This window comes from Colius striatus, chromosome 3 (assembly GCF_028858725.1).
Source record: "Colius striatus isolate bColStr4 chromosome 3, bColStr4.1.hap1, whole genome shotgun sequence".
Lineage (NCBI taxonomy): Eukaryota > Metazoa > Chordata > Aves > Coliiformes > Coliidae > Colius > Colius striatus.
Window position 1 is genome coordinate 83,180,058 of NC_084761.1, and position 25,237 is coordinate 83,205,294.

The 25,237-nt window shown below is 40.1% G+C and overlaps 1 protein-coding gene across 13 annotated transcripts in view; it reads left to right on the top strand.

Annotated features, from left to right (window-relative positions):
* Positions 1–25,237, top strand: part of LDB2 (LIM domain binding 2) — a 216,322-nt gene that overhangs the window by 168,441 nt on the left and 22,644 nt on the right. For all 13 annotated transcript variants that reach the window (XM_061992165.1, XM_061992161.1, XM_061992163.1 and 10 more), the window contains one exon: positions 538–621. In XM_061992165.1, the coding sequence (XP_061848149.1) occupies positions 538–621 (84 nt within the window). The remainder of the gene's footprint in view (positions 1–537; positions 622–25,237) is intronic.

Genomic DNA, 25,237 nt, shown 5'->3' on the forward strand with positions numbered 1-25,237 from the left:
CTGTACTTGTATTTTTCCTGTTTAATTCTGGGAAAATAACTTAGACCAGAAGGGTTCTCCAGCCCCTGCTTAATACCATTTATGTGATCAGCGCTGCTGAAGATGCCTTGATGAGTTCTCTCTGCTTCAGTTTCTTACCTAAGAACTGATACGTTATTTAGTCCTTCCTTTATCTGCCTAATTTCCTGAACTCCCAGCCAACAAATGGAAGGCTCAACTGTGCTGTGATCCCTCAAGAAGTTCTTTTGATGGGGTCCTGCCCACCTGTACCCCTGTGTATAAATGGACCTCTTAGGTCTATCTTTTGAATGGGCAGGAATAGAAGAAAGATATTGGGAGCAGGCTTCATTCTACTATCTCATAACATTTTACATTTTCCTATGCAATCAGAACTGTGGCTTATTACACCAAAGAGTAATTTTTCCATTGGAGTAACATCTCTTTTAAGAGAATCTTTCCTGCACTCCACCAAGCACATAGAGCAAAACCAAATAGACAAAAACAAAGTGAGAATTCTTTTTTTCCTCTGTTGTTCAGGCACAAGACCCTCAGGTGCTGGAGCAGCTGTCCAAAAACATCACTCGAATGGGTCTGACAAACTTCACCCTCAACTACCTCAGGGTAAGCATATGAGAGCTGATGATTATTGTGAGCAGTTTTTAAAAGTTACTGTTAGCTTTGAGTCAAGATAATAAGAGCAGAGCCTGTATCAGTCAGGTAAGAAATGGGCTTAACCCTTAGTGAGCATGAAAGAGAAGCACAGAGTGTAATAAAGATGTAGCTGCTAGTGGAATTGAAGCAACGTGTAAGTATTCCCTGTTTTTAATCATTTTTCTTCTCAGTTTTAAATAATGGCTCTAGTTTTTCTAGCAAGAAGCTACTCACCATTTTTTCTCTCTAATTCCGTCTTCTTGAGAAGATGGCAGCTCATTCCTATAAGAGCTGCTTGTCTTTTCCAGCTCTTCGACCTTCCCACCTCTCCCAAGCAGAGGCAGGACTGAGGGAAACCTCAGCTCCAGCCCCTTTTGCAGCAATCCCTCAAAGCAGTCCTCACTTCACTTGCCTCTGGGAGCCTGAGCTTCCTCTTCGGCCTCACACTGAATCGAGTGGGTTTTTTATGATTAAATAATGCATTTGTTCCCATTGCTTTTTGACCCTTAAAGTGCATTGAAAGTTTAGCAGTTTATTTTTATTTTTTAAAGTATTCCCTGTTGTTAGGCTTACAGTGTATACACTGAAATATGAGTTTGTAGAGTTCATATTTCAAGGTTAAAATTAATATTTTTCTTATTTCTAGATGTACCATTAGTAGATAAAATGAGGCAAATTGCTCAATGAAATGCCAAACCAATTTGCCCAAGAATATCTGATTTTATTCCTTTTAACTGTGCAAGTAATTATTCAAGATGCTTTTTTTGAGATAACACAAACACTAGAAAATGCAGTTACTTCTAGCTTATCATATCTGACAAATCTATATTTTAGCTGCACTTCATGCAGGTCTGTGAACTTTGTAATACTTTCCCAATGGTTGGAGTCCTTCACCTAGAGTGAAATCCAGGGTGGATAGTGTGCAGGACTGAGATATGTGGTGAGATGTCTCTCACTGTATCTTTATGGCTTCTAAACAGCCGGTAGTTGTACTTAATCTCCCAGTATGATAAGTCATTGCTGATTGTTGCTTATGTGGTATTAGCACAAAATTTACTGTTCTGATTGCTCAGTTACTGTTCAAAAGCCCAAGCTGTAAAGGACAGGTCTGCTGTAGTGCAACTGAAAGAAGAATATGGTGTAAAACATCAGAGAAATAATTTCCTTATATAAATTCAAGAATGGTACATCCCTGTTGTGTTGTGTGTATTGTATTCTCATGGTTAGTTTAGTCTGTGGTTTGATACAGAAAGCGACTGTTGTGCTTTGCCGACATCCCTGTAGCCATGCCGTCATAGTCTTGGTGAGACATCCTGGAGCACCCTGTCCAGAGATCCCCCCTGGGCATTCCTCCGTAGTCACACAGTTTTGAGTTACACCCTTGTGGCAAACTGAGCAGCAGATGGCTTAGGTAGGTTCTTCCCATGTTTTCATTCCAGCTTGTCCTGTGGCACTATATGCTGCCCTACTTCTGAGGCCTTTGATACCCTTGGCCCAACAGGATGGGCTGACAGGCACCTGGGTTGGCCCATGCCAGATGCAGCTCTGCAAGACTTGGAAGGCCATGATGGAGTTGCAGTGCTGCCTCTAGCACCAGCCCCTTCTGGGTCCTTTGTGGTATATTCTATAATTGCTGAATGTGACAATGCAAATGAGAAAGGCAGGATCCCTGTTAGGACACAGCTGGCATAAGGCACCCGTGCTGCTCCCCACCTTACCATCAAAAAAAGGCAAGAAAGGAAGGGAGGGGAGGGGGGAAAAAAAATCCTCATAAAAAAAAAAACCCTAGGATCAAGACAAGAGCTAGGGAGATTAGTAGTGAAGTGGAAGGGAATGAAAAGATGAAGTCTTACTTTTTTTTCTCCTTCCAGACTAGTTTTGTTAGCTTAACAGACAACATGAAGTCTCTGGGTGCAAAGCTTCCTCTGGCTCCCGCTGTGGTGATTCCAAAAGCCAATCTTTTCCTTTTTTTTTTCCCAAGCCAATCTTTGTGTGTCTTTCTTGTGGTGAGGAATTGATCATTCTGCTCCTTTTTTCTGACATTCAGCTCATCATGGGAGCTCTTATTATAACATATATTTCCATTTTGACTTGTTTCTTTCCCAATTACTTTCTGCTGTTAGTTTTAACATGAAAATATTTTCCTAACTCAGAATTGTAAAAGCATGCACTAAAAAAGGATGTGGTGAATGCACTTAGATTTAAGGTGTCTTGTTTTGTGTTGAGGTTTTTTAAGTCAGCAGTTTATGGTATTTTATTCAGTCTTCCCAATGTTTAGTAATTAGCACTGTTACATGGTTTTGAATAAGGATTTGAAACTAAGCATAAAAAATTATTTTCATTTTTTTCTGCTGCATACAGCAAAGGCTTGTGATACTCATAACCAAAAACTTCACTGATGGGCAGAATTAATCATTTTTATTCTCCAACATACACACAGCAGCAAGCTGTGCTGCAGTCTCTTTAAAGGCAGAATTTAAACCTGATTTTCAGATGATTGTGATATAAAGGTATAGCCAGGGTTTTTTACACTCTAGACATCACAGAATGCTAAATCATTGCTAGTTGGGATAATTACAGTTGCTGGCATGTAAACCTCCATTCCAGAGTGCCACATGCCTGCAGAGCCACAGCTTTGGATACATGCCCTGGTTTGTCTTCATTCACTCTGAGTAAAGCTGTCCAGCATAGAATAATATTGATTTTGTAAATCATATTTAATACGAATTTAAAATATATCTTCTTGGAACCTGGAAATGAAATGTTTTGTCCTGTGTCATTTGCCAAATGCTCTTTCTCTGTGTTTTCTCTGGCTCTGTATAAAACCATAGGCTTCCTTTCTTTCTGGTTACTAGTTTGTTTTGTTTCAACATAATTGATTACCTCATCAACGGGGCCAGCATACTTTGCTGTAGCTGCTGACTAGTAGTTGAATAGGCTACCTCAGAAATAATGAGCAAAACCTTGTGTGTTTTAAATTAATATCAAGCTTTTAAAATTGTATTTTCTCATCAAGTCATCAAGTAGTAGATACTACAAACTGTAAGATAATAAGGCCAAGACCTATACAAAAGTCTCAGTCAGTATGAGTCAGGAAGCAAACAAGAGTTTGAAGGTGGACATAACGCAGGAAAAGTTTCCACTAAGCTACAATAATTAGTCACCACACATTACCTTATAAATTTTTTTTCTGTGTAATTTTCTCATTGCTCAATAAACTTATTTAGATCTTCAATTTGGAGCTCAAATGCTTCTTGCTGCCTTCTGTAAGACAGAACGTTATAAAAAAGCCAACCCCTGCTGTCAGTTAAACAGGACTACCTGGCCTGAGCCGTGAAACGTGGCCATATCTTGCCCAGATGGTTTTCAAAATTTGTCTCTGCTTTCTTGCTTGGGCTGTGTTGGAATGATTTCTCAGAGCTCTTCCCCAAGTGTAGCTATTGCTTCCTCCCCATGCTGTGGTCTGCTCTGGTAGCCAGTTTATTGCCGTTAATAGAGCTGAATCTGCATCTGCGCTTTGCAAAGCGAGAGTTAGCGTGGCAGAGCCCTCCTGCTCTGTCGGGAGAGGTATCTAGGCAGGGGAATGCACGCTCTCATTTCCCCTCACATCCTCTAAGGCTATATTAACCAAGGCTTATCTGAGCTACGAATTATCCATTTTGTTTGTTTTCTGTATAAACCAATAATGAAGTGTTGCTATTGCAACACAGAGGACAGTATTTTCCGAATCCTCACTTTTGCTAATTTAGTTCCTCACTGGACACTTTTGGGTTTCTTCTGCTCGGAGGATAACATGAATTATTCAATGGGACACAAAATTCTGAAGGCAATACTTACATTGTACTCAAAAGCCATTTTATGTGTACTCATTGTGTATGTAATTTTTTTTTTTGCACATGCAAAGCAGACACCCATGCAACAGCCTCCTTTAATGTGCAAGGAAATTTGCTTTCCTAAATATGATTTAATGCATGGAAAGGATATGAACTCAAATCATTTGGGAGCTATTTTCCTCCTAATATGTAACAGTTTGAGGCAGCTATCCCGTCAATATTTTACAGCTGTTTGTGTATCTTCAGTGAAGAAGAAAGATTACATACAAGCATGTTAAGGATGCAAAGTCAGGTACTTGGGGAAAAGAAATGCAATGCTTATAGTCACCCATGCAACATGCATTTGTTTCCCTTTGTGAGTAATGTTATGTCATCATCTTCTAACTGTATTGTCATGCCTCCTGTTTCCCACAGAGACCTTACACATGCAGTGCACAGCATGACTCGCCTTCACTCAGTAGCAAATGCTCCTGTGCTACACTGCTCCTTATAGGCTTTTTATCAGGGTCACTTGAGTATCTCAGATGCAAATGTTGATGCCTGCATAGCCCCTACGAGCTGAAAAGGCATTGTCACTGCCAGTACGCACATGTGGCACTGAGGTACATGGGTGAGCACCAGGGGCTCCAGGGGGTCAGCTGAGAGGCAGTGGCCATTCTGAGAAAGCAGAGGCCTAATTTTGCACAGCACTTGGAATTTCATCTCACTTCATATACTAATAACAAAGCTATTGCCATTGGATGCAGCCTGATGTCTCAGTCTGGCTATATAGCTGGAAAAGGAGCAGATGGTATTTCTGGGAATACACCAGTGAAAATGCTTTTTTCATAGAATCATTACAGTTGGAAAAGATCTATAAGATCATCAAGTCCAACCACTAACCTCACACTGCCAAGCCCATCGCTAAACTAAACCATATCCCTCAACATGTCATCTACGGGCTGTTTGAATATCTCCAGGGATGGTGACTCCACCACCTCCTTGGGCAGCCCATTCCAGTACTTAGTACCACAGAAGAGCTTGGGGGCAGGGGCCGGCAGTTAAAGCAGCATTGGGTTACTCTAAGCTTATCATTTCCTGTTCTGCAGTTCCTTGCTTCATGCTTCTGCCACATTTCCATGTCTTCAATAGATACAAACGAAGTCCTGTGCATTGAATCATCATTTACTCTGTGCTGTGGACTGAATGGGGGGTGTAAGGAAACAGAGGGTATGATCATGTAGCAAGATGCTGGATCCTAATGGCTATAAATAATAAGTCTATTAAAGGTTCACAAACACTCAAAGGAGGGGATTTGGATCATTTAATCATTCTGGAGCTTTTCCTATGAAAGCTGTCAAAATTGTAAAGAGTCCTTGGAACTGAAGTTGCTGAAAGCAGACACAACATTTTGTAGACTTTATTCCTATAAATGATGGAATTTTTCAACCTAAACCAACTCAGCTTGGGGTAGCTCTCCCCAGGAAAATGCAGTACAAATCAGAGAGTTTGCACAGAAGTATTCAGATGACTATCCATCGTCTGTCTGTGCCAACTATAATTATCTGATTCTGCCAAGGTTTTTGGGTAATGTAATTTCTTAGCATTTATTTTAGTAATGATCACAGTGGTTTCTGTTCCTCCCTTTTATGGATCTAATGCTTTATAGACAATATTAGATGTTACTTTCAGAATAAAAAATGAGGAGAAATGTCTTCTTTACAACAGCTCATACAGTCAAATGTTAGATTTTCACTTCATTAGAAAAGATACTACATCATAGAATGGTTATATGAAGAGTTATTCCATCATAAGCAGGAAAGATCATAGAAAACAATACAACTATTTTTTTTTTTCTTAAGAAGTGGTCAGGTTGGGGTGGGTGGGACAAGGGAACAAGGATAGGAGAGTTGCAGAAGATAGGACAAATAGAGAATGAAGCACCACTTTAGACATGTTCTGAAAAGCGGATGGAATCGGAACCACTCTGTGGATGGAGCAGGTATTGGAAAGATAACATTCATACTGTTAGCAATAGTAGTTGTGTGGTTTTCATCCATTGAAGTGTTTTATAGATGGGAAAATTGTGGCCCAGGAGAAGACGAAAAAGTTGAAGCAAGCTCACTAGCATTTTAAAAAATCAGGTTGCAATTTTAAACCAGGCTTTGGAGGGCACAGGGAGCTGGTGTAGTCGTGACCACTACTGCTTCTCATGGCTCTGAAACCAACGTTAGTGTCTCTGGAGGGCAGGAATTTCAGAAATCAGTGAAAAACAAGGAATGGGAACAGAATGCAAGTAATTAGAGAACAAATTGGGCGTTTTAGCAGAAATGGCAAATTTTACCAGTATTCTGGAGATGGTGGTGGCCGGTCTTCATACACAGGGCACTACCAGGCTTGTGATTGTCAGTTTAGGAGAAAGATATACTCTGTATGAACACAAAACAGCTACTGTGCCCACTGGACATACAGACCATATGACTTTTGAAATAAGATTAAGGCCTGGATTAATGAGAATGGAAGGATGGTAATCAGTGATGTGAGCCTTTGAAGTATCTGTGAGTAAGAAATCAAAAAAAAGTTAGGTTGGAGCAGTTTAAAAATAAAAAAGTTAGAAGGGTAAAAGAGAAAAAAAGAGAGACAAAGATAAAGTCTTATAAAATCAAGCTACAAGATTTGAACTAATAATGTTATTTCAGAAAAGAAAAAAATGGTGAAGAAAAAATCCAAGAACACAGCTAGAGGCTCTCTTTTTGTACTGCCAAATGAAAGCTTGGACTAGTATGCAGTGCAGTCATAAATAATAATAACTATTAATTAAGTTTAGGAATGAGAGCTGCAGAGGTACAATTTGTATGAAGACCTGAAAACGCCAAAACCAGCTTCTTGTTCAAAGCGATGAAAACAGCAAAAATTTTAATTAGTTGTTTAATATTGAATATCCATGGGTGTTTGGTGCAAATTGTTATGCAGGAAGGTGTGGGTGCTCAGAAGAGGTCAAGAAATAGGCTTTAATGCAACACTGATGGTTCTTTGTTCAAATCTTTGTTCTTGGAAGCAGTTATTTTAGAACCTGAGGTATTCATTGTGGAAAGCTTATGGCAGCCGTATGGTCTGCTCCTGATTTGGAAAGTGAATCCTATACCACTCACCTCATGTTTTTAATCTTCAGAGAGATTATTTCACGAGTCTGCTTATTGTGATATCATCAGCAACTAGGTCATTGAGTCTTTTTTAATCATTTTCTACATTTCTATATCCAGTTAACTTCACTGGTTAGCCTGCTTGTCCCTCCTCTGCTGCTCTTTGCATAGGCAAAATGGCATTGCTGCTTACCCAGCTCTGCCAGACAGATCTTTGATGCATCTCAAGATCAGATTTTAATTTTTCCATGTTTACATATGTTGGAGGTTTGTTCTGGGCTCTTGAGTTTAATCCTGTTTCTAGTATGTTACTGGAAAGCTCTCACCTTTCTTGTGTGATGCTCTGATCATCTTTCGTATGGAGGATGCCTCCACACCTTGTCATTCACTCTGTCCCTGTACTCTCACTTTTTCTTCTGTAACCTTATTGTTTTATAGTTACAACAGAAACCCCCAAACCCAAACCCCAAAACTTCTAACTGTAAAATAAAGTGAGCGTTTCAGAAGTAAATAATAGTCCTGGTTTGCTGTGTGTTTTGAGGAGTGGCACATGCAAAACTCAATTTGTCTTCCAGTCACCTCTCTTACTGGTGCAAGAACTGTCAGACATGGGTCAGGAGACTGATCTGATGACAAAACTAGTCCTTTCCATGCAAATGACAACTATCCTTAGTAGCACTCTGAGTGCTTCTTGTGCTGGGCAGGGAAGAGAGCAGCAGTGTTTATTCACATCATCTGGCATCTGTCCGAAGTTGGACCTTATCTCAAATTTGCCAGCACTGAAAGAATACAACAAGACAGTGCTGGGGAATCCCACAGAATCTAAGTTGTAAATTTCCCTTTCTTACTTCTGGATCTCAGAGCATTACAGTGGTTGTGTCTGACCTATTATAGCCTCAGATTCATATAAATTTATTCACTTCAGTAGGGTGACTGTTGACTTTCCATAGTACAATTTAGAGCAGACTCTTGCTCTAAATTACATTACCATAATTTACAAAACTTGAAAACAAAACAAGCAGAAAGACAAAAGGTTGATTTATTGCACTGGTTCTGGGTGAAAAACAGAATTCTTATCTATCTATATGTACAAATGGAATGCACATTTTTTAGGTACTCTATGAACCATATTGTTTAGTAATTCACTGATTGATTGCAAATATCCTTCATTTGTACTAATCTATTAGAAAACTTCAGTTAACTTTTTCGCTGCTGTACGTACGCATATATGAATGTCTAGTGGTCATTTATGTGCAAATTTGCACATTGCTTTTGATTTGTAAGCATCTCTTTTGTACATGTTAAACAAAATATCAACATGAGTGTCAAATTAATAAAGAGAAGCCTACAATTTTGTAGTTACCTTGCTTAAGGTAGACCCATAGGATGTGAGAGAGAATCTACAGGCTGTGCTGATGAGCAGAAGTGCTGATGGATACATCAGGCTTGTGAGCAGAACAGAGGCAGCAAACATTATCAAACTGCTAACACAGGTTTCCATCTGAACTGTATAATTTCTGGTAGTGTTCTGCATAACCAGAAAACTGCGTTATGTTGAATATTCCTCCTTACCCCAAATCACTTCCTTAATCCTGTGGCGTGTTACCATTTCAAGCTGGTGTTGCTGCCTAACCATTACTTCGGAATAAAACAGTTTGTTCATCACAGATCCAGTTCCACATCCGTTAAAGTCAATAGGTATATCTCCTTTGATCCAAATGTCATATCATAGTTTTTCATTTATTCAGAGGTCTTTTATACCCATAAAATCCAATTTTTGAAATTAATTTTTCCATTCCCTTGGGCAGTTTTGGCCATGAAGGTGCTATGCCTCATGAACAACAACAACTGGTTATTTTTATTGCTTTTTTGTTGTTTTGTTTTGGAGTTTTGTGACAAAAGAAAATTAACTTGATTTAGCCACAGATTGCAGTTCTTAGGTGAGCCCAAAGGAACAAATATCAACTTGGGGATCTGATTTGAGTTTAGGAAGAGAAAAAAATTAAGGAATACAAAAGAACAGAGCTTTCATTGCAAGACAGAGAATTTTCTCATTTTATTAATCATTCAGGCAAAACTTAGAGCTGATTTAATTAAAGGACTGTGCACCATTTCTACCCAAGATAAGGTGATTTTACATAAAATAAGTATGAGCCACGTGAAAAAAAGCCCACAGCCGTATTCCCTAGCCTAGATTTCATAGCATCTCATTTGTAAAGCAGGATTGGATCCAGCCATGCTGGATCAAAACCTTCAAGGAGAACACAAGCACAGTCCAAACAAAATGGTGTTGGTGATTAGGCAGAGATCCCAGTACTTCCCAGTCTCACTCCAGTGCTTTGCTGCACCAGCTTCATCGGGAGCATTACCACTTTATGTACCACAATGTGATGTAGATTCTGAGTCCACAAGAAGGCAGAAATATATTTCTAGAGACTTTCCAATCAAAATAATAAAATATATAAAGGAATAATCTTCTGATAGTGATATGCAAAGGATGGAGGTGAAGTTTCAGTCTTCTAAACACTTCACTGGACCTTTCCACTCATCTTTTGACAAGATGTATCAGAGCTATGGTGCCATTTGAAATATCACCATCTATTTAACAGCAAGTCTGTCTTTTATAATTTTCTCAGCATTATGGTGGTATTCTAGTGTATCCTTGAATGCCTTACTGATTTTCTTTTCCAGATGAAATGTTCAGCCATACAAAGGAGAGAATATCATATATTCTGTTGCTAAATGCCCTTTAACAATGTAGTTTTTAAAATTAATTAATTTTGTGAAAATAATTGCAGTAAGAAACAGAACATGAAATACAGCTTGCTCAAGATAGCTTACAGTGTAAGGAGAATGAAAAATTATTCAGAACAAAATGTATATTCTTGGAGTCTTTCAATGTTATCACCAAAATCATATTCATGACACTGTTTCTTTTGTGCACCTTCTCGGTGGCTAATTGTATCTTGAAGACCATCTGGTGCCTTTATTTCTCAGCTTCTTCAAATTCTTTCTCATTTACTATAAAGAGAGTTGGTTCCTATAATGTTATTTTAATATGTAGATTTCTACAGTAGGCCACTTTGCTACCTAAAGCGAGTTTCCCATTGCTATAATAAATGGTAAGGAAAAAATGTGCCTTCAGTTACGAAGCAGACAAACTCAAATAACATCTCAGAAAGCAGTGGGCCTTGTCCAGATTGACTTAAGTGGGTGCAAGCTTCTCCTGTGGTATTTGTGTATTTCACTACCTTTAGAACTAGAAGGCATGAACACTATCAAATTAATCAATGGGCTTCACAGCAGCAAAGAACATGTTGATGCTGTTATATTCTGACCTCCAAAGCTTGCTCCCAAGCCTCCACCAGTCAGCCCAGGGAGAGACCACAGGGAGCAGCCATGTGCTACTCAAGACTTTTCTGAGTAAGAACCCAGTCTAGAGGGAGCTACCTGCCTTCTATATCAAATAAAAAAAGGGACCACAAAAGCTTCAAGAGCTTGTTTTCTTCTGTTCACTGACTACCGGAGCAGGAATTAGAAATATATGAAGCAAGAGAAAAAGCAGCAGAAACAAAATCTACTGACATAAGAGGAAGCACTGTAGCTGCCCAAAGAGCTTGAGAAGGATGCTATCTATGAAGATGCTCTCACTTCTCTGCTTACACTCTCCTCCCACGTTTCTTGCACCAAATTCTGCAAAAGACCATTTCCTTGAAGAGGATAGAAAACCAGAGAAATCATGGGAAGGGTCAAAATATAAAGCAAAGTCTTTTTTTAACACTGACTGATTTGGAGTGGTATTTTAAGCTTTTTTCTCTTTATTTCTTTCAAGTGAAATTAGAGAAGAAAGTAGCCTGTTATGACACCTGCTATGAAGGAAGTTATCAGTCCTTGATAATGCCTTTGTTTAAATGGAAGTTGTGGCTGCTTAGTACTGGTTTTAACTTCCAGTGTTTGATTTTATTGTTCAAAGTTTTATTCTTTTATATTTCTTTTCTGGACAAGAATTAGATTAGAAAGAACTTCAGAGGGTATCGAATGCAAGAGATTTGTTGATTTCATTGAAATTATACAGACTTATAAAATAATCAGGCCAAAACAAGGGGGGGAAAAACTGACCAAACCTTAGAGGAAGAGTATAACACAGAATCTTAAGGGTTGGAAGGGACCTCAAAAGGTCACCTAGTCCAACCCCCCTGCCAGAGCAGGACCACCTAGAGTAGGTCACACAGGAACTCATCCAGGTGGGTTTTGAATGTCCCCAGAGATGGAAACTCAACAGCCCATCTGGGCAGCCCATTCAAGTGCTCTGTCAACTTCACAGTGAAGAAATTCTTCCTTGTGTTTCTATGGAACCGCTCATGTTGCAGCGTGTACCCGTGGCCCCTTGTCCTATCATTGGACATCGCTGAGAACAGCCTGGCTCCATCCTCCTGACACCCACCCTTTATGTATTTGTAAACATGAATGAGGTCACCCCTCAGTCTCCTCTTCTCCAAGCTAAAGTGCCTCAGCTCCCTCAGGCTTTCATCATAAGGGAGATGCTCCACTCCCTTCATCATTTTGGTGGCCCTGCGCTGAACTCTTTCCAGCAGCTCCCTGTCCTTCTTGAACAATGGGCCCAGAACTGGGCACAATATTCATTTATATGCATTTGATATTCTTCAAGCTTACTTTGGCAAGGCTTTTAAAAGGTGAAGTGCTTAATTTTTACTCATACTAATTCCTTTTAAGCACACAAATATATCCTTTCTCAAACATTAATACAGTTCCTTTTTGCTCAACTTCCTACTAGTAAGTCTGGAATAAGTTCCTGAGACAGTGTCTGAGGCCAGTTATGGATACAGTCCAAAAAGCTATTCATTTCTGTGTGTAATCCTGGAAGGTGATGTATAGAAAGGTGAAAACAACCATTTGTCATCTCAATCTAGCTTAAAGATGATCTGTGCCTTGGGAATAAGGCAATATAGGCACGTTTTCTTCTCATTAGCTACTTTATTTGTATCTGCGGGGTTTGTCAGAAACATGCATTTAATAACACTCAGCTCTCTGTGTTTTAATAAATAAGGCTGTATGAATCTATAGAATGTCATAGAAATTGTGATTGTGCAGAAAATGCCTTTGGTGGTGAACAATTCAACCTCCCACTTGGGAGCACTCAAAAAAAATTAAACAAAACCCAGAAGGGATTAATCTATGATGACTTTTGTATTTTCCTTATCACATAGATATTTTAATAGGAATACAAAATTCTGTGTTTTCCCCAGTTTTAGTTGAGAAAAAAAAAACACCTGTATTAGTTGGCTATTTTAGGCAGTATGTTACTGAGGCAATGGGAAAGTCCAGGGAGTGCATCTGTGGCTGGTTATCAGTATTAAACACCTTGAATGAATTGTGTAGCATCAAGAAAACCAGATGACTTCAGCCATCCAAAAAGTACATGAAAATGCATTACCTGCAGGCTCTTGCAGCTATTATAAAATAGAAATAATTATGAAGAGGGGAAAAAAGTTCATCCACGTGCATTTACTAATGTATGTATCCACGACATTACTGAAACGTGTCTGAAAGTTCTAGTATATAAAGCCATTTCCTATAATGAATTTTTTTATGCCTTCCCATATTTTCTGTGGACTCTCAAAGTCTAGATCTACCTGCACTCCTAAATTTTTTATTCTAGCAATTGTTATAAAAGCCATTATATCCAATGCACAGGTGAGGAGCTTTAGGATGCTCAGAAGAACATAAAGCCACCATCAGGCTTAGGGGCTTCACTGCAGCCTTCAGCTAGAGGCTTATCTTTGACTGGAGTTCTTTGCTTGGGACACTACAGGCGTCTGTGCTGTGCCGGTTAAAACCAGCCATTGTTTTGTTTACAGCACAGCATTGGAGGTGGTAAGTGATGTCTGGCTTTATCTAGTATTCTAGAAACCTTACCCAGAAATCTTGACATCTGGGTGAATGTCCTTAACCTGAGGGAGTTCAAAGCCTCACATGCTGGTGCGCCATTAGCAGGCTAAAAAAACAGTGTGTACTGTGAGACACCTATTGAAGCTAAGCCATGATGATACCAGGAGGACATGGCTCCCTGGGTCAGAGAGTACAAAGGGGAGACAGATGTCTCAGCTGATCAGAAGTGTGGCTGACTAAGAATGAGGACTTCTGTATTCCAGTCTTTGCTCTCAGGATTCATTGTTTTACTGAAGAGTCACTGAACAACAGGTTGGAGTGAAGGTGCCAGTGGTTGCTCTTTTATGTGCTGAACTTGTTCTTCTGTGTGCTTAAGCCATCCAGATCTTTCAGGCTTAGAGCTCATTTGTCTATTCCAGACCTCAAATCACGTCTGTCCTCATATATTAAACGGCATTTATTGATGTTCTTAGGTACCTGAAAGGCAGTGTACTCCTCTAAAGCTATCCCTGGCCAGTTTTGCTTACTCTCAAATAATTCCTGGGCACAGTTCAAGAGTTGGTGTGATATAGAGCCCATTGCTGGAAGGCAATTTGTGTGTGGTCTGCTATCTCAGTGTATGAGAACGGTTAACATTATGAAGGTGGGCCATTCCCTGCCAGTTGGCCTCACTGACAGAGAATAACATAGGCACATTGAGTTTACTAGGGTTGCTATGGCTTCAGGGAGTTTAAGCACACTATTTATGAATTCTGAATTGTAGGAGTATGTCCTAGGCTCACTTTACCTGAGGTAGGTGAAACATAGGTACCTCAGCAAGACTTCTATGGCTTATACTCTTGGAGCTGAATGCTTAAATGTAGGTGCTTTTGGATCCTTTTTTTATCTGATGTTACATTTAGTGGTCCAAGGAAAATCACAGACCAAGAATAAGCGTGAAGACCAGGTCTCCTAATTTTTTGTCTGATATCATTACCACAGTTCCATTCCCTTTTTCTATATTAGCAGAAATGCATGCCTATTTGTACCCATTCTTTCTGTCACAGGAAAATGTGACTATTGTTCTGTTGCATACTGGGATCACAGTTGGTAATGACAATTTACTCTGTCAGCTATAAGGAGAAATGTCACTCTTTTTATTCCCCTCCCATATACATTTCTAGTAGTGGCAGAAATACCTTTACTTGCCTCTGTGGAAGAGGCCAGCTACCTAGACTAGAGGTAAGCATATAACAGCCAAACATTAAGGTGCCCACTGGTACATAACACAGCATGTTCCAGGATGTGAGAGCAGCTCCTGAATGGTGTGAAAAACCTCTTAACACTTGAAAATGTGTATCTGGGTCCAAAAAAGGGGCTAAAACCTGATAAGAATGACAGCTCCTTCTTGAATACCTCTGACCCTTCTTTGCCTGGCTGAGTGAAGTAAGAATTTACTCTTTGATTTCTTTTGTTAATGCTGCAAAGTCGTGCAGCTTGCAAAGATTAGAGAGGTTCTCCTTTCTGAATTGCACTTTACAACAGAATTGTTAAGCAGTGATATATGAGACAGAAGGAACACAGCTTGACTTTCAAACTTCAAGCAAGAGTTTACAGTGCTAGCAATTAGGGAAAAAAAGATATTTGTACATGTAAACTGCAAGTCTTATCTGGAAATCACTGTGAGATAACAATCTCAGGACCTTATGATATTATTTTACCAAGACAAATGAAGTATAACTGCAGTTGAAGGACTTTGTTGTGCAAAACTTTTCACAAATCTAGTAATAGATCAGCTGGTCTGTTTTTTGAAGAGGGGAAGGAAGACTGTTTATTTCCCCCCAAAGGAACTGCTACAAAGCTGTTTTCCTTATCAGAAAAATACCTTTTTCCTGAATGTTATCTCTTTGACATTTGTTCTGTGTAACCTAACGAGGGCAGGTGGAACACCATGGGAATGCGTTATTGTTGATTTGATATAATTTTAACTTTTGTTTCAAGCCTTCACACGGAGTTGATATTTTGAGCTGTCATTTTGTTGGTGGTGACATTGGGCTATTTTATAGTCAATAAGATAGAAAAGAAATATAGTGCTTCTTTTTACTGCTAGGCTGTTAGGTGGCTTAAAGTTTTACCTAGAGAATGTGACAGAGATTCTATATTTTTCTTCCATGAGGAGCAGAGTGTTGCTTGCTCTCCACACATAAAATGTTAGGGAGCATTCATGATTTAGATCCTTCCTGAATGTTTGATTTAGACCTCTTGCACATCTTGTAACAAACACAGTGCTCTTCCTGGCTAAGGGACCCTGATGTGCTGCTGGGGAGGGGCGAGGTGAAGCAGCACACTGTGGCCATGCCTGTTGCCCTCATTACTTAACAGAGGTCACAATCTGCTGGGTGCCGCCTGCCCTGGCAGTCAGACACAAGCTCACATTTCTGCATGAGGGAAGGTTACGGGAATCCTCCCTAGAATGATCCTTTGACATGGTCATGCCCAGAAGATGGGCTTTCCTCTGCCAAACAAAAGGCGCTATGAAACCTATTACTCCACTGGTGTCAGTGGTATTGGCACAGGGGTTTCATCCTCCTTGGAGTGGGTGCAATGTTGTGCATGAAGTAAAACCCAGTGACTGGGAGAGAAGCTCATACGTCCTCAGCTATAGCCATGCTTCTGTCATGGCCAGGCTGTTTTAATTTGCCTTCTTGAGACTAAACAAATAACTATGAGAGAGATCTCAGGGTTACAAATGATTGCTGTGGAGAGTAAAGATTTAACTTTATCTATGCCCAGATAAGGCATGAAGTCAGAGGTGTGCTATGCACTGGATCAGAGTACAAAGCTGTAGAGTATCAATGCTCAAGGAATACTTCAAAATAGTATCTTGAATCTTAAATGCCTGAATATCCATGATGTGTTTACATGTCCCTAGTAATTTACATGATAATATAATACCAGCCTCTGGACAAAGATGAATTCCCAGTGCTATTACTCTGCCAGGATAAGGAGGCAACTTCTATCATAATAATGACCATTCTTTGGAATTTCATCAGGAAAATGGCTGTTCTAAAAAACACTTTCTTCTCTTCACCATACTTGGCTACTGAGAAAAATAGAAGAGTCACACACATATAAAAAGAAATTGAAATGCAATCTGGAACTAAATGTAGTTTTCTCTGTTATATATCCTGGCTTCTGGCCAAAGAGATTTGGTTCCCAGCTGTTATGTCATCTTACTTGTGTAGCCTATCCAGAGTGGAATAAGGGTGATCCTCAAGAGCTCTTCTGAGTCTGGACCTGAGAGCTACAAGCCTTCACAGTACCATCAGTCTCTGCTGCAGAATGATCCTTTTTGGGGAGCGGAGATAATCAGTGGTAATTAGAGTTAGAATGAGATATCTTTTCTTAAACAAGTCAGCAAGTATCTCTCTCAGAACGTACTCCTAAAAATGCCTTTGTCTATTGCCAAGCAGAACACCTTCTCCAGTTGCTTTCAGAAACCTGCACCTGGGTTGACTGTACCAGTTTCTTAAGCAGCATTTTTCCCATGTCACTAGTTTCAGGCACTCATTTCTGCCCATATGCTGGCTATTCTCCTGGTTATTTTTTGGACAGATCTGTTCCCCCAGCTGGTTTACCATACAGCTACACAAATAGCTGAGCTTGCACAGCAGTGAGGACAGCATGGTGCTGCTAAACTGGCATTGCCACCTAAGAAACAGCAGCTTTAGTGTAGTGTCCTTTGGATCCTGTCCCTTCCTAAAGCTTTCACGTGATTTCTTCTAACCCTGATTTCTCGGAGACGGGGGAAACAGAGAGACAATTGGTACCAACACCTCTGAAACAAGATTTTTCTTAAATAGTAGGTTATTTGATACTTCATGGGTCATTAAATCACAGGTTATACAGTTGGATTTAAATACTTGCTCCTCCACAAAGAAGAGTTTAACTCACTTATCCACTTAACCACAAGTGGCTGAAAGGTTGTGGAAGTTGAGGCATACCTAGTGACTATAAAATTTTTTTTCATGTTCTCCACACCCTAAATGTTCCCTTCATGGTGCACATACCATATTGCTTCCCAGAACACCAAGACTAGGGTTTTTTTTGCAGTCTACAAAACTAGTTAAAAGCTTAGAAACAAGGAATCTTGAAGGAGCATGTTACTGCTAAAGTTTTGCTGGTCAGTGATGTCTGCAGACTAATATATCCACATATCTTGAGCAACTGACTCATGCCATAATGATCTATACTTTTCCCATCCAGTTGCAGAATATTTTTAATGATTGGAAATCTCTGACTCTGGCTGTGCTTTATGTCTTGTGTCATGTCACAGACTTGAGGAAATTTCTTAGGAAGAGTTTTCACTTTTCAGTGGAGCTAACTAAAGGGCTCTTCAAGCTATATGCTTCTTCATCATCATCTCCCAGAATGAACCCACTCAGGAAGAACAAGATAAATCAAACAACATAGGCAAGGACATAATGCAGACAAATCACAAAAATAAAGTAGCTACATTAGTCTCAAAACAGCAATTCAAAGGAGCATAGGATTAAGCAAATATCGTATTCTGCCAGTTCATTTGCACTGTCTACTGAACCAAATATCAGAAGAGGAAAAGATAGTAGGCACATGGGACTGTGTGTTGAAATACATTTGGAAAAAAGAAAATTGTTTCAGAAAGCTATGAAAACAAAAATCTGGGTGCTTACAAGTTTGCAGCCAGGAGAGGGAAGAAAGAGTGATGTCATTTCATAGACTTCAGAGATCCGATTTATTCATTTACCATTTTTAGAAGTGGGGAAGGTTGTACAGCTTAATATTATCTACTCAGGAGTCTAGTTCAGACTCAGACAGGAACTGAAATTTAACTAGAGGAAACACAAGTGTGGAAATTGTTGTTCAAAAAATAAGAGGAACAGACTTTTCAAACATGTTTGGATTCTGTGAGTGAGTACATGCCAACTTTGGTCTTGGGCAGGGTCACCAGGTTATGGCCACAGACTGACTGTGTTTTAAGATATGTGTCATGTTCTCTGAGCAGGTGATAGGCATCTGGATCCTTTCAGCTGATCTGTGGATCAATAATGCTACTAAGGATGCTTTCCTGTAAAATCAAAGCATCATAACAGTTGCAAAAGATCTTTAAGATCATTGAGTCCAGCTACTAACCTCACACTACCAAGGCCACTCCTAAACCAAACCATATCACTCAGTACTTCATCTATGCGGCTTTTTAATATTTCCAGGACAGTTCCACGTCACTGGGCAGGCCGTTCCTGTGCTTAACAACCCTCTCAGTAAAAATATTCTTCCTAATGTCCAATCTAAACCTCCCCTGGTGCAATTTGAACCCATTTCCTTATGTCCTATCATTCATTACGAGAGAAGAGATTGACTCCCACCTCACTACATCTTCCCTTCAGGTAGTTGTAGAGAACGATCATATTTCCTTTGAGCCTTCTCTTCCCCAGCTCCCTCAGTGGCTCCTCAGTCCCTTCACCAGCTTCGTTGTCCATCTCAGGACACACTCCAGCACCTCCATGTCCTTCTTCCCCCTTACTAGGAGCCCAGAACTGAACACAGTATTCAAGGTGTGGCCTCACCAGAGCCGAGTACAGGGGAACCATCCCTTCCTTAGCCCTGGTGGTCACACTATTTCAGACACAATCCAGGATGCCATTGGATTTCTTGACCACCTGGACGCACTGCCAGCTATTGATCAGCATCCCAGGTCCTTTCCTGCTGTTCAGCTTTGTAATCATTCTGTCCCAAGCCTGTGTCATTGCATGGAGTTGTTGTGGCCCAAGTGCAGGACCTGACAATTGGCCTTGTGAAACCTCATACAGTTGGCCCCAGCCCATCACTCCAGCCTGTCCAGGTCCCTCTGAAGACCCTTCCTGGCCTCAAGCAGGTCTACACACCCACCCAGCTTGATATCATCAGCAAATTTACTGAGGATGCACTCAATCCCTTCATCCAGATCATTGATAAAGACGTTAAGCAGAACAGGCCCCAGTGCTGAGTTCCAAGGAACGCCACTGGTGACTGGCTGCCAAAATATGACCAGAAACTGAGAAACTCAGTTGTTCAGATTGTGAAATATGTGTATCAGCCAAAAGAGGATGCTGGGTTTCTGCATTGCCAAACATAGAAACAGTAATATAGGGGAAAAAGATCCCAATATTCCAGGGGTCTGGGAAGGGCTGGTGCATGTCTGGGGTGTCATATGGTGTATTAGCATAAACCAGCCCCTTTCAGCCACTGAAAGAGATGTTTGGTTTTTTTCATCAAGACTACTTAAATACTAGAACTTACAGTTTTTCCCTTGTAATATAACTTGCTAGAAGAAATGTAATTGAGTTGTTACTTATTTAATTGATAATAATTACACTTAACAATCTGTGCCACAAAAGATAATGGCTGTTGAGTCAAAAGGCATTTTCAAAGATGTTTAACTTGGTATTATATGGCTTCCTATGTGAGATGACGCACAAGAGCTGCAAATACTGTCCTGTCTTTAAAGGTTTGAAAAATTCTAGTTTAGCTGCAAGAAAAAAATATTTAAAAAGGAGGAAAATAGTTTTCTGTTTCCTTTCTTTTGGTATTGCATAGGACAATATTGTGTAACATGATAGTAAAAATTAGAAGGGTCCCTTAAAAACGCAGTAAAGAGTAGTAATTGTTAAGATAGTTTAATTTTCAGTTCTTATAGTATCAGAACACCTCAAAATTACTCATAAAAGCCTCTTCAATTCAGAGATGGATGGTGTTAAAGGACATAACGCATCAGCAGAGAATCCAGTCAGACTTTGTGTATATCATAGGCTGTTATATTTTCTGAATTACTGCCAAACTGAGCCCAGTGGCTTCCATTTCACTGAGACATAACTAGTGTTTGGTAAGAGCAGAAAGTATCCTCACAGTAGTCGTTTCAAATTATGGAATTATTAGTTTCCTTATTATATAGATGGGACATAGAGTAGTTCAGGGAACCATTGGAAGGTCTTTCTGGATACTGCATGCTCTACCAGGAGGCTATTTTCTCAGGGAAAATAAAAAAATAAAAAAAGAACACCACAGGAATCTTAAGGTCTCAGCAACTCCCTCCCCATAAAACTGACTTCTCCTGACACTAGCGGTGATAATGAGAATTTGACGATTGTTCTGTGACTTGTGTGATATTTTCAGTCCTGGCTGGAACACATTAAAAAGCTGTTTTGAAGACAGAGGATACATTACTGTGATCACGGTAGCAGAAAAGTTCAAAATCTGTCCTTGCTCTCTAGAAGCACAGAAAACTGCCTGTAGAAACTGATGTGTTAGCATAGGCAAAATTCCCCAAACCGCCTGCCAGAAGTAAATTTCACATTGTGACAGAAGAGTCACATTGCCGTGCTCACATACAAGGATGTAAACAGAAAACATTTTTCTTTTAAATAAATAAAGCATGAAAAGCCAAGTCATAATTGTTGTTGTGGAGTTTCCAGAGACAGATCCCATGCCTTGTGAGCTTCTGGGACATTGTGGCCACTCTGGAAATAACAGCTGCGCTATCCCCAGCAGCACAGGACCACTCCTTACTGTCTGTATGCATCAGCAATGTATGGACAGTGCCATCTGCAAGCCATCACAGATTTCAGCTTCCTGATCCAGAAACGTATGTCAATGCAATTAGTGCAGTTCCTCTTCAGCATGGAAAATAAATAGGGTATCCCAGTTGCCAGACCTGTAGCTGTTGTTAGGTAAATGATGTTCTTGGCATAAGTGTCTCTGGCTGCATTTCCACTAGTAAACCAAACATTTGCTGTGCTGAGTTGAGAGCTGGCTTATTAATATCCACCCAGGTGAGCTGTTGGCATGTTTACTCAGACAGTTTATCCTATGCCACCTTGTTGTCTCCCAGAGCGTGCCTGGATACTGTGCTCAGAGCAGCTTGAGCGAGTGATGGTTTCCAGCAAGAAGTGCATCTGGGGCCACTATCCTGGCAGTAGGCAGAGTTTAGCTGTGTGCTCACCAGTGCTACTCTGTTACAGGCCCCGAAGGCTGGAGAATGGCCCTCATTCATTTCATTTGGGAGCATAAATGTACCCGTAAGGCTGTGGTTCCATACCCCTTAGTAATGGATCTGTGTGCACTGGATCACCAAGCCATATAAACTTAGCCTGGATCAGAGGGGAGAAAAAATACATTTCTGTTACATTAACAGTGTATCCTTTGTGGAATTTAGACTGACTTTGTGCTGGGCGATAGCTGATCTGATGCTGGAAGGGAACTGGCATGATGATTCCTTGTATGCTGATGTATGAAGTATGCTGATACAGAAGTAATCTGTAAAATATTTTGTAAAAAAAAATGGAACTGGCCAAATTAATTTCAAGAAGCACAGCTGTGCATCACTGGTACCCAGGAGCTTTAACACTGTGCTGCTGACGCATGACCTTAGTCACACAGTTTAACAGTGCTGCAGTGCAGTTAGTAGCACTGATACATGCACAGAAGACCTTTTTCAATATTGCTGTTATTGAGAACTTCAAATGAATGGATGCATTTGAAAGACTTCCCAGAAAATACATTTCCTTTTCAGCTAGCAGCTCAGTTATTCATCTGAGTAGTCTGTGGATTAAGTAATTTGACAACCATTGAAAGGTTTCTTTTTGTGAAACAATTGTGTGCTATTGCTCTCTCCTTCTTCCATTTCACCTGTACAACTAACCCAGAAATTCAGCACAGACATATCAAGACACACACTGAGACCAGACTACAGCCACATCAAGTAGTGTGTGGTGATGCTGGTACATCTCAGGAACTGCCACAGGATAGGTTCATGGAACACTGGGAGGGAAAAAAAGACGTAGGGAAGGAGTTAAGAAGATTGGGTTTTCCTATTTGCTTTTTAACTCCTTTACATAACATGGATGGAGAAAGGATCTTAGTCATTTCACATCACAGAGGGGAGGGAGGTGAAGTTGAGGTACAGCATCATCTGTTATAAAGCAGTTGAATGATCTGGTATCTAATTTATCAAGATACCAGACTGACTGGAAAATCTGATTTCTCTAAGTGCTGTCACTTTGGTTGGTACTTCTCCATCTTTCTATCTGTGCTATGCTGCAGTGTGAGGCAGGTGGGAAGAGGCTGGACTATCCCTCTTTTGCTGTGGCTGTTGCAACATGCCACTTTTCCATCTCAGGAGGGCCATTAGATATGTTTCCCTGGGTACTACCTCTGCAGTACTGACAGGCCACGGAGTACCCTTGTGAGCAGGTGGTGTAAGGTGATCCCACTGCCCAGCGTGATGCCATTGCACAGAGTGAGGCCGCTGCCCCACACAATGCCATTGCCCCACGTGATGTCGGTTCCCAGTGTGACACCATTGCCCCACACAATGCCATTGCCCGGTGAATGTCATTACCTGGCATGATATTGTTGCCTGGCATAACGCCATTGCCCCACGTGATGCCACTGCCCCACATAATGCCATTGCCCAGTGGGTGTTGCCTGGTGCAACGCCATTGTCAAGTATAATGCCACTGCCCCAGCATGGTGCCATTGCCCCACACAATGCTATTCCCAGTGCACTGCCATTGCCCAGCACAAGGCCACTGCCCAACATGATGCCACTGCCTGGCGTGATACCCCCACTGCACTGACAGATGCAGCTGCTCTAGGAGGTGGGAGCTGCTCGTGCTGGTGGGTTATACCTCTGCCTGAGTGTCAAATCCACCCACCTTAAATCCCATCTCTGTTTTTTTGTATAGATCCTGACAGAACATGTTGAGTACACTGTGTACAGTCAGAGGAAAAGTATTGATTTTTCTGTACCTGAATAGAATTCTTAACAGAAAAACAAACCTAATGTTGGTGTTTTGTTTTTTTCTTTTCTCCTTTGACTTTTGTGCGTGGGTTTTTGTACTCGCTATATAGTATTTGATCCATGAGAAGTACAGACTTAGAGCTTGATTTTTAAGATGAGCATGAGCTAGGCTCTGATCTGTGCAGGCACGATTTCAGAAACAGTGAATAATTTTGCCCATATTTTATTGCCTGTATTTAATTGAAATGCAAAGTAATAATTTCCTTCCTACCTACAAATCAGAGAATCAGTTGGGCAGTTATTACATTTTTCTGGGGCGATTGTCAGGAACTGTACCCTACTACATCAGCATTATCAAAAAGATTCAAAAGGTATCTTGTCCTCAGTTTACTGGGCCAATGGACAACTAGCCTCATCCAAAGTGTGTCCTGATTTATTTTGAGGATATTGCTGTGAATTAAGTTTATAAAACTTTCTTTTAATAATGGATGTAGTATACATTAGTTGTGTTACTAATTATATTGTTATGAAAGCAGTTTAAGCATTATTAACACACACAGTATCAATACTTAAAGGCATTGTTTCCTGATGGTGATTGTACAGCTTCACTAGTGGGTGATCTATGACAACAAGCATTAAATACCCTCTACTTTAAAGTCATTAATCCCTACTTTCTTCGAATACATTTAATTAAAAAGTTCCATTTTCCAGTAATTGCTGTTTTTATATAACCCTGAAATGGAATTTTATTGAGGCACAAGGTCTTTTACATAAACATCCATCTGTCCACAGTGTAGCACTGCTGGGACAAGTTTTGTGGACTGGACTAGAAGTGGAGAGATTACAGAAGACTCTGTGTCCCTGTAAGAACTGTGAACTTTTGTCCTCTGTGTACCAGCTCTGGAGGATTTTTGCTTTCATAATTTTTGTACCAAACAAGGGAATTGCAGAGTCAATAGGAGAGAAAATCATGAAACAATGGTTTTAATGTCTAGTGAAGTTACTTTATTAGTTTATAAAGAAAAACTCCTTTGTCATTCCTTTTTTCCTCTGTCAGGCTCTGCACTGTGAAGTATCATTAGCTTCTTATATTGTTCCTTTCTATTTGAATGCAGAATTAAGCACACCACAATTGCAAAAATAAAAATACATATGCACATATATATCTGTGTGTTTCAGGCTGAGATATCACTAATAAAATAGAAAATGTTTTTAGTATTATTAAGGTTGGCATTCAAAAAGTATGAAATAAATGCATGGAAGTTTGTCAGCTTATTAATCATTCCATTATAAGTGGTGTTTTTACTTCCATTGCTCTAACATCTAACCACAGTTCGCTGGCTAAAGGCCAAGCTAGCTTTTGCATTGGCACATTACCATGCAGTGTAGTTCTGTACTTCTCTTCCATTTATTAATGCTGCAGACTTCCTACAATTCAGGCTAAAAATAGATCTGGTTATGTGAAAAACACTGCATTTGTGCTTGAGCTGCGGTATAGAAATGAGGATTTTCTGTGGACAGGGGAAGAGATTCATGACACAGAAGAGCTAGTTGCTTATCCTCTGGAAAAAGCTTTCTTTTTGCATGGTTGTAAATAAGATTAGAGCTGCTAAGTACACATTAGTCTGAAGGATGAATCACAGCTGTGGTATTGTCTCAGTAGGTAAGAATCTTCATATGTATCTATTATATGAAGGAAAACTGATTTCTTGTACAAGGAAACCTGAAAACAGTGCAATGGACAAAAGTGAATTTGTAAATCAAAGGCAAGGGTGACAGTTTGTTTTTCATTCTGAAGAGTGTCATCATCTGTGGCACATATTTTGAAACCTTGTGAAAAAAATTATACACTAAATTAAAACTTCAACTGCACCACTAAATTTTCAGACTTATATTTTGGCCAGGCACAGCCTCTCCTGTTGTCT